An 11,395-nucleotide genomic window follows, 5' to 3' on the forward strand; every position below is an offset into this window, starting at 1 on the left:
ACCTTCCATTCGTCATATAATATATATTATATTATGCTCGCCGTATAAAATAATGAGCGATCGGCGGAAAAAAAATATAATAGTTATAGAACTAAAATCAACACTCATTTATGACTAATTCATAAACTATGTATTGCTAATGCACACGCGGTCCTTTAATGATTTTCGTACCGGGAATTCGGACAACCCATGTATACACTCCGAGTAGCGTCCCCATCAACCATAAATATATGTATAATATATAATATATATATATACAATATACATAACAATAATACCTCCGACCGGTTATAAATTATTCACCACTAATAATGCCCGGGTAGGAAAGTGATGTGTATAGCGTAATATATATTCGTTGTTTACCGAAATTAGATGGCCGTTAATGATCGGAGAGTGTGTGATGACTTGGACGAGCGTATACGCCAGCTGGACTCGCGTGGCGCCAAGGTCAAGTTGGAAAGACTTCTCCAGGAGGGCGCTTTCGGTAGAGTATATCAAGGCACGTATAAAAACAACAACGCTGGATCGCAGGAAGTGCTCGTCAAAACCGTTACAAGTGAGTTGTACACACATTTATTACGTAATATAATTTTTTTTTTTTTGTAATATTATAATATGGCGTACCAAAGCGCTTAACAATTAATTTTAGAGTTGAACAAAAGCATAAAAAGCGCTTTTGTTGAACATTATAGGTAATACTTAAAATATTTTTAAAAATAAATGCAAATCTAACATTAAAATATTATATTGATAATTAAGGTAAATTATAAATGATCAAGTTTTAGTAACACGTTTTTAGTTTTTTTGTGCGTAATTATGAAGTTATAAAATATACTCGTAGAACAAATAGTCTTACATAAAATAACACCATTTGGTAATTGAAACATGTTTATAAATGTATGGTAAAATATTAATCGTAAACAAAAAAGATATTTATCTTGATTAGATTAGATATTCTAATTTTTCCAATTTCTTAGGAATTACTTTAAACTCTATCGTCTCGTCCATAATTTAATATATTGTGTTGAAATTCCCGTGTTTAAAATGAGTGAACGTTGTGAATTTTCTTTTTTTAGTATACCATGTTATCGGGTGTTACCGTTAAGTTGAATAATATTCAACATTAACGTACAGGTGGTGAAATAATTTTCAATTGTATTAGTATTACTATTAAAATGTTTAAAATATGAAAGGTTACACTGAGGTAATGGTTAATTTATAACCAGGTTCTAAATAAGTCTACTATGATTACGTGATCAAATAAAATACTATAACAAATAATGGACGACTCGATTAAAGCATTTTTAATGGATAACTGAACCTAGCTATATAATTTTATTAAGAAATAAAAATGAATTGTTTAGGTTCATCTTAATTTTTTAAAATCGATTTATACTTTAGATAAAATATGAACATTGTATCGTTACACAATCAGTTTTTTTTTTACTAAGAATTGAACTTGATATATTTGGTTACATATATAGGTAATATTTATAGATTATAATAAATAATAAATTGTTAACAAAACCTATTGAATGTGTGTAATACGATGTGACCATGGTAATTTGTTATGCGTGTATTTTTGATGCTCTGGCGATTGGATGATTGAAAAATTGATTCCTATTATTGACAGAAATGAAAATTTACATACCAAACTTCTGTGTTGAATTGCATTCACTTTTTTCTTTCAGACAAACATTTATATGCGTTAAAATGTTAAAATCAATAAGTCTTGCATAATTTTAAAATATTAAATGCATTATAGTATAAAATAATTTTACATATGTATAAACAATTCCTTTATAATAATTGAATTACATCGATAACTAACTTGAAGTGGTAAATACTTTTTAATTACAAGTTATACGATAGAATTTAGCTGCTTTTAGTATTGAAATAAGTAGGTAGTATTATTCATTTACGAGTAGAAAACTGTCTCGAAAATTTGTTAGTTCAATCTTTCGTGATCCAATATGCAAAGATATGTAAAACAATATAATTTTTGTACATATATTTTAACTAATATTAGTATTTTATTTCGTCAAAAATGTTTAGTCATTATTGATCATTGATATACATTAAATAAGTCACTAAAAATTCTATAAATTATTTCTGAAAAATAACATTAATGTACATAGTATATTTAGCACTTAAAAACTGGCTCATAATGCAATTAATTTTGATTTGAATATATACAACTGATGGATATGATAAATTTAAAACTACCTACGTTTTAAAACCACTATGTTATATAAAAAATAAAATGGTTTGAGTTAAAAGGTTTTTTTTTTTAAAGTTATTTACAATTAAAATCCTATGTTGATTTTTTACAATGGCTGTATTTCATAATCTGTGAACTTTTGCCAATTCAAGCCTACTGAGGATTGTTACTAGGTTCATTTAAGTTTTCAAATCATAAATCATTATTTATTAATGTTTTTAAATTTTGAATCATACACGTCAAAATAACAAAATATAGTTTAAGTTTATTTAGAACAGTAATTTTAACATACAAAAATAAAAATAATATACTATTTTGATTAATAGATAGGAAATCGTTAAAATAACTTTATTATATTAAAATGTCATATAAAAAAGTCTTACGTGGACTTTAATATTTTAAATGTCATTGTATTAATTAAAAACGTTTTATCATAAATATTTTTTCAATCAAGAATTTCATCCGCAGTTATGCAAATTATACATAATATTATATAATGTGATACAAATTAAGTATTTAAATAGCTATTAATAGTTTTAATTTTTAAAGAGTGCATAATGGCCGTGACGTATTATAATATGTAAATCTATATAAAAAAAATGAATGCGAACACTACTGTCATGACGTGTCAAAACACAGTTTGCTAAAATGAATTGTCCGTCATATTTACCACTGGAAAAAATAACTTTTTTATTCTTTAATATTCTAATACAATCCAATAAAATAAATTTACTTGTATAAATATTTGATATAACAGACATCAAATCGCATTTATGATCTAGATAAACAATCATAATACAAATTTTATAGTTAACAAAAATAGCTTTAATACTTTGAATATATAAATTTTGTTTACTCGTTTTTATACGATAATATTTTATTCAATAATAAATATGTGTTCAGTATACATGTTTTTGAAATTTATGAATAAAAAAAAAAATTAAAACAACAAATTAATAAAGCGATTTTCTTACTTGGGTTATCTATGTGACGATGAATCGTCTTTTACAATTCCTACTTTTAGTTACCGAATGACCGCTATTTTAGGTTAAATATTCTATTCAATATTATGTATATATTTATATTGTATACTATTATATTATTTATAACCAAATTACCTGATTATTTAATTTAATTTTATATTATTAATTATTAATTATTAATAAAATGTATATGAATATAAACATAAGTTTGCCGCAAACTGCAAAGTAATTTGTGCGTTTTTTCAATCTCAAATTAGTTCAACAGTGTATGTATATATTATAAAATTTAATCATTTTAATTATTAAATAAGATTGAATTTTTTACAATATATAAATATTACATTATTATATTATTTTATAACAAATTAACAACATAAACTTCATTAATTTTAAACTGAAAACTATGTTATATATTTATAGCTATTATCATAGGTATTAGTTTTATTTATTAATTAATGCTTATATTTACTAATTAAGTGGGTAGGTACATAAAATTTAAGTTTTGATCACAAGGTAAAATGTTGCAAAACATTTAATACGCTCGTTCGACTGATAAAGTTTGAAGTGGACTTTTCGATACCGATTGACATCGATGCTATAGAAAACTTATCAGGCCGTGAAGAATTATTAACGATTTCTTTTGTTTCGTGTCATACAATATATTATTATTGTATCGAAATTGTCTTCCTTTCCTCTTTAACGAGAAAAAATAATAAATAACCGAACAAGATCAATTTATGTTTGATCAACTTACAGTCCCCCGGGCAACAATTCACGTGCGTCTGAAAAGATAACTTTTGTCGTCCGCAAAAATCATTTCGTTGGAGATGAATCGAATTTTCAATCTCCGCCTTACTGTCTCTGCATCTCATCCACAATCCTTCGCTCACGACCCTCTTCTCTGCGGTAATATCCGCTACTTAAGATGTGACCGATTCGTCTACCGAATGGCTGGTAAATGTGGGCAAAGAAAAAAAAGTATAAATGGGATAAAAAAAAAAAAAGGAATGAAAAATAAAAGCGTCATAATTCCCCTCTTGTGTGGTGGCAGTAGTCTAAAGGTTTCTGCTGGAGACGACCGAGAGATTTCGATTCACTCGCGTACATTCAATTTGTGCCCTCCGGTCAGCACTTAATCCCTAACGAGATATATAAAAAATAAAAAACATTACCTGAAGGCCACGTGTTTGCTCGGATTCCGAGAAAATGTTTGCTCTATGTCCCGTACGATACGGTGGCGGACTAGGGTAAAAATCATGTAATATATGTATTACGTCGTCATATAAATATTATATTATATTGTGTGTACGTAGGGTACCGTCGCATTGTCGTAGGCACAACGCGATTACGTATGCCGGTATCGGGCTTTCCGTACGAGTGGCAACATAATATAATACCATGTCTGACGGATTCATTCCGGTCACTTTTATCATCTTTTCTCTTGCACGTTTTGATACATCTCATGTCGAGCTGCAAGGTACAAAAGTCTTTTATCCTCGAATGCCTATTATACTACATACATACACATTTACTTACTATTTTACTTCCTAACTGGACGTATTGTAGTTCTAATGTATTTTGTGTATGGTTTATAATATTATAGTATATTATAATAATCGAATTTGTTGCATATACAATATATACATGTAAGGCGTGTTACCATCAAGTGTATAGTTAAAAAAAATAAAATATTGTTCAACGACGTAAAACTTATCGTTATTATTATTACCGAGACATAGTGTAGTAGATATTACAATAAACAATTGGTTTATACATTTATTATTTTCAAATGAACTAATAAATGTTACTAAATGTCTAAATATTAATTTAAAATGTTTTTATATTATAAATACTATTATCTTCTCTAGTTTACGAAAATAATTATTTATTTGTTACGAGAACCACATAATTTAATTTGATAGTATCCTGCTTATAATACACGGGAAAGAATACATTTATCTGGTATTCCGTAATAACTATGCATCGCTGTTGATTGATTACGTTCCACTTATCGCTTAATTATAAATTGTAATCTACAATAGGTATTTAAAATTACATTTTCATTTAATTGTAAAGAGTTTTAACATTATTATTATTATTATTTGATATTTTTATAGCAGATGTATATAACTTAAGTTATCAATGTTCTGTGATTATGATCAAAACTAAAAATAAATTACTGTTTGTTTGTTAACACGAAAAGCAACTGAAAACTAGACGGTTTATAATAACATGTAAGTTTACGCATTTTCAAGTATAAAACACTTATTCCTGTTAAATATACTCACGGAAAAAAACCACGCCAAAAAAATAATGTGGTTGAACTTTATTTTGTAGCTCGTGTTTTTCTTTTTAATAAAACCAATTAGAATAAAGCATAACCTCAGTACCCATGTGGTATGTTACATAAGTACCCACTACCCATACTACGGTAAAATTTGTGGGCGCGATATATTTTCATCACGATCCTTTGCATGTTAAAAACCCTTTGAAATTCCAAACGTTGAACCCTTGATCTTGACCCTTGTATTTTGTACACCTTATTTTATTTATTTTTTTATGTTGAAAGGGGGTGAGTCGCATACGTTTTCCAGTTCAGTTGTCGTCGATTAATACGTTCAGTAAAAAGGGCTACTTTGAACGGTTAGATTAGGAGACGTGAAATTCGCTGGAAAAGAGGGTAGAAGGGACTAATGGGAAAAAAATATATATATTATAATAATAAAATATAGACACCCCCCTCCAAATAATTCCCGGTGGAATTTATTGTTAGACATGATTTAAATTTATTCTGCAGTCTGTTGAACCTGGAAATGGATGATTTAAAAAAATATACCTACTCCGAAATGTTTACTTTTAAAATTACTTTTCAGTGCTCTCATTCAAGTATAGAAATATTTATTTAAAGTTTTCCATCAAATAAAAATGTTTTTTTTTTATATCTTCAAGTAAAATATTCTAAAATATTAAACTTTTTTGGATAAACAAACTGACTGAATGATAAGAATCTTAAAACAGTGTATAAATTGTATTCTAATATGTATACAAATTACAAACATCATATATACTAACATATTGTTTAAAGCTTTAATTATTTTATGATTATTAGTCTTAATGGATAATATTTATTTAATTTTGCTTTATAGCTGATGCTGCATCTCAACAAAATAAAATGTTTTTGACTGAAAGTTTGATGTTGCATGGTTTACCGGGTCATGTAAACATATTACAACCAATGGCTGTGTGTCAGTACTCAAATAAACCAACTGCAATATTATATCCGTTCAGTAACAAAGGAAATCTTAAAAAGTAAACAATAATATTTTATTTATATTAATGTGATTATGTTTGCGCTGGATTACATTTATAAAACAATATATGTAACACAGGTTTCTATGCGATTGCAAAAAGAAAAATAACGACTACTACAACTTAACCACAAAAGACATTGTTAACATGGCTGTACAACTCTGCTTAGGCAGTGTATTCCTTCACAGCCAAGGTATCTGCCACAAGGACATAGCTACCAGGAACTGTGTGTAAGTATACAATATAATAAATGCAACATAATATTTAATTTAACGGTACAATACCTTTGGCATTTAATTATTAATCAGTCTTGTCTTATACAAAATTTAAACTTTCAATTGAGGTGGAAATAAAATAGTTCAAATTTAAAAATATATGGTTGTAGAATGTAATAAAGTATTTATCCAAGGAGAATAGAAACAAAATAAGTAATATTAACAATCAATAAAGGTATTTTAACATTGCTCTGATAAAAACAAAATTATTTGTATTTCCACATTTATTTTTGTGAACATATTTTTGGTATGTTTGCATACGTGATAATGGTAACATAACTTAATTTTGATGTACTCTTAAAATTGTCTGTTCTTGACAATGACAAAAATAATGATATACTTAAGTTAGTATGAGTAGAACTTTTTATTTAAATGTTCCCTTTATAAATGTTTATCCTCTGTTGATTTTATTTCAGGTACAGACATTGTATTTGTTTTATATTTTAATAAAATATTACTACCTAAATAAATAATTTACGTAATTAATTTTATATTAACATTATTTTGTGACATAAAAAACGACATTTTTTATTTTATAATATTCCAGTACTTATTTGATATTTTGATGAGTAAAAATGCAATTTATTTTTTAATTAAAATATTCCAGAAAAATACATTTAAAAAAAACCTTTTTGGAAATTTAGATTAATCAAAACATATATGACAATAAAGTTTGATTAAAATTTTTTCACAATAAAGTCCAACATTTCAGTTCAATGTGCTCAGGTTAATTTATATTAATTATTCTGGTATTTTATTGAACACTGAATGTAATAATATATTAAGATATAATTCAAGAAAATATTTTAATATAAATTTTAAAATGGTTATTAATATCAAATAATGTTTTTTTAATGCCATGGTTGGTGATAAAAAAAAATTATCCTTAACCTTTACATCTTATACTTTGGATATAAAATGTAATAATCTAGCAAATGTATACTGAAGGGAAAATATTACATACATTTAATATTCCCTTTAGAAAGCTGAAGGGTTGCTGTATATTGATTTTAATACACGAGTCTCGCTCTTAACACTAGATCAAGAATGCAATAAGTTCTAAAGAGGGTGATTATCATACTTTGAAATTCTATAGAGATCGTATTATAAATTATTATTACCACTGGAAATTATTTTAAACAATTTAATAACATAATAATATTATAAACATCAAACTATTTCAATTTTAGCTGATGGAAATAATAAAAATGTAAATATTCTTCAACATGTAAATTTATAATTTTGATGTTTTATTCTATTAAATACTTTATAAAAATTGACTAAAAGGAGTTAAAATTATCTTCGGAGCAAATCCATATTAAGGTCTTTTCAAAAAGAGTTTAGCAGGTGCGTGCTAAATAAGTTACTACAAGTTATCTCAAAAGTTTCCCCTATCTTTACGTAATCGTTTGTCCATAATTCCTTTAAGCCCATTTAAGTCTATAATTTCGGCCGCTATGTAAATTATAATATATATTACAATAACAGTATAGTATGTGTGTGTGTGTGTGTATTTAGCGTGGACGAAAAGCTGCGAGTCAAATTAGCCGATAGCGGATTGTCTAGAGACCTATTTCCTGATGATTATTCATGTCTGAACGACAACGAAAACCGACCCATCAAGTGGATGGCCCTTGAAAGTATCACTTTACGCACCTACAACGGTGCCTCAGATATAGTAAGTTATTTTGTGTATTATTGTTATACTAATTTATTAATAATGACTAGACATAATTTTTTTACTTCAAAATTACTTGCCAGCATAAACAATTAAAAGTTTCCATATGTAACATGTGTAAAATGTTTAGTTTGCACTTGTTCAATGTTAATAATTTCAGAACAATATATTTTGAAAATCTAGGCAAAGAAAAAATAATGGGGAGGATGATACAAATTAAACTTTTAATTTTGGTCGTTTAATTAATATTACTTGGAATACTTTAATAATAATCTGATTGTTAGATTAGTGAATATGTATAATTTGTAACTATCATTGATAATGGTCTAATTATTTTTAATACTAACTTCTATATTATTTGAGTATTATAATTAATAATCATTTTTTTTTTACGTTTAAGTGGGTACTTGGATTTACTGGAAAATAAAAATTTTAAATACTTTTATGGCTAATTAATAATTATTATTCTATATTTAATTAATTTTAAGATATGAACAAATTCTATGCAATTATACGTTTATATTTCTATCGTATAAATTTAAGTGTTTATACTGTTCTATAGAACAATAATCTTCTTTTTTTCTATTAAATAATTAAATAAAGTATCTTGTTCTTTTCAATATTTATTGTATATTAAGTTATAACTATTATGAACTTCTTCCTAAAACTAACTAAATATTCAGATTTTTTCGAAATATATTTAAATTATAAACTTTAACTATAACTTGAATACCTATTCCATTTTTATAACTATCATACAATATTGTCAAGTTTTCTTTTGTTTTACTAATATTAATGTTGGACACTATAATAATGTTTTCAACTAAAAAAGTTTTTAGGTATATAATTAATCTATAAAAATATTGAATAATATTATACATTATAAACTTAAACTACTTGATCTTTAAAAATTAAAGCCATGTGTCATACAATGTGTTCTAAAAACAAACTTTCACAACAGTGTCACAACATTTATATAATTCAATTTCAATAAATTTAAAATAATAATACATTTTTTTTTATAAATATATGTATAAATAATCTATTAAAAAAATATATTAGATAGTTATTTTATCTAAATAATTATATGGGAAAATACTAAATCATTTTTTAGTTATTAAAATTCAGTTATTGAATACCATTGATTATGCATCTACTATTTAAATTGTCTTTAAAATTTAAATTTGAATATTGCATGGCTTCAATATGTTAAATGTTTTGAGGTGATTGATTTGTGATTATATAAGACGAAAAATCAATACGGTTTAAATTAAAAATACAAGAGGAAAATACTATTTTAGCAATTTTCTGTTTAATTTAACAACAAGGGTTAAACGAACCGTTTATTATTATTTCTTTATGTAAATTGACTTAACAGTACCTTTTAAATCGGTGAAGACAATATCATAAGCGCGGGATACATAATATAATATTTAATTTTCAAGAATTTCTTAAAACTGATTTAATGCCTAGTGAAATTGTATATTTACATTTATTTTAGTTTTCATTCTAATAAATTGTTAATTCAGTTTCATAACTACTTCGATCTAATGTATTGTGTTGATTTATTTTATTAAGTTATTTATTAAAATAGTTGTTACCAACATGAAGTAAATTTATAACATACAAACAATTTATAGTTTAAATATAAAGATTAGTTATTAGTTATGTTTTTAAAGACATTTTGCATTGGCTTTATAAAAAAATATTAACCATAAATAATGTAAATTAAACCATAACGTTTACACTTAACTACGAATTACATTTATTTTAGTGGTCGTTTGGTGTTTTGCTTTGGGAACTTGTGTGCTTAGGTGCTCAGCCCTATTCGGAAATTGATCCGTACGATCTGAGTCTTTACCTACAAGAAGGATACAGGCTATCGCAACCAATCAACTGCCCGGACGACCTGTGAGTACTTATGGAGCAAAAAATATACCATTAAACTACATTAATCTGGACACTACCCCACCAAAGGGTTTTCACTGAAGGGTTATTATTTTTTTTATTCACTTAACTCTAACGGGAGTTTCAGTCTTAACGAGCTATTCAACGGGAGTGGGATATCAACCCTAAAGTAATCTGATGGCCTAAAACAAAAACAGATAATTTAGTCTTCCAGGGTTTTAATTGTGAATCAATTATTATTATTGTTATTGTTATTATTATTACTATTATTATTATTATTATTATTATTATTATTATTATTGTTATTTATATATTATTACAGGTTTGGGATGATGACATTCTGTTGGCTACCTAGCCCGGAAGAACGACCATCATCCGCTCAAGTATTGGCGTGTTTACAGGACTTCCAAAAAACTCTAAACCAGTTTATCTAAAATGGATTTTTCCTTATTTTACTATTTATTATTTTTTATATTTTGTTAAATATGTTGATGTACATTAAATTACTTACGATATACGATTAGAGGTGCTATGTATGTAAGCGTTGAACATTATTTTGAAGAAAACTTTTTTTTAACGGACAACGACAAAAATTAATGGGAAATCACAGAATGTTGGAATATGGTGAGAAATGAAACTGCCATTTATTACATATTTAAGTAAAACAATTCAATTATTTAAACTTTAAACATATTAATACGTAAATATTATATACCTTTATGTGTACATTTTTTTAATTGCATGAACAGAAAATATATGTTTTTTGATGTTTTTATTAATTCTATCGTTAGTATTGTTTTTTTTTCTTAAACCTAATTTCACCATGTTAAGTTAAAAAAGAAAAAATATCTATAATTTATCCACTTGATTGAGTATTTTTTATAATTGTATATTACCATTACATAAGATATCACGGCGTATTATAGTGTGTTTCGAAATATTTCATAACAGCTATATTATTATTAAGAAATTGTATGGGTCAAATTAATAATATTACTTCTATAACATTCCAGAACTGATT

At 25.9% G+C, this 11,395-nt stretch overlaps 1 protein-coding gene across 1 annotated transcript in view; it reads left to right on the forward strand.

Annotated features, from left to right (window-relative positions):
* The window catches only part of LOC113556298 (tyrosine-protein kinase Dnt-like), a 64,272-nt gene extending 53,154 nt beyond the window's left edge, over nt 1-11,118 (forward strand). Inside the window, exons 7-12 of the mRNA XM_026961154.1 lie at nt 373-556; nt 6,351-6,513; nt 6,594-6,743; nt 8,307-8,466; nt 10,241-10,377; nt 10,697-11,118. Coding sequence (XP_026816955.1) covers nt 373-556; nt 6,351-6,513; nt 6,594-6,743; nt 8,307-8,466; nt 10,241-10,377; nt 10,697-10,808 — 906 coding nt within the window. The 3' untranslated portion in view covers nt 10,809-11,118. The remainder of the gene's footprint in view (nt 1-372; nt 557-6,350; nt 6,514-6,593; nt 6,744-8,306; nt 8,467-10,240; nt 10,378-10,696) is intronic.
* Nucleotides 11,119-11,395: the final 277 nt, after the last annotated feature.

This window comes from Rhopalosiphum maidis, chromosome 1, assembly GCF_003676215.2.
Source record: "Rhopalosiphum maidis isolate BTI-1 chromosome 1, ASM367621v3, whole genome shotgun sequence".
Lineage (NCBI taxonomy): Eukaryota > Metazoa > Arthropoda > Insecta > Hemiptera > Aphididae > Rhopalosiphum > Rhopalosiphum maidis.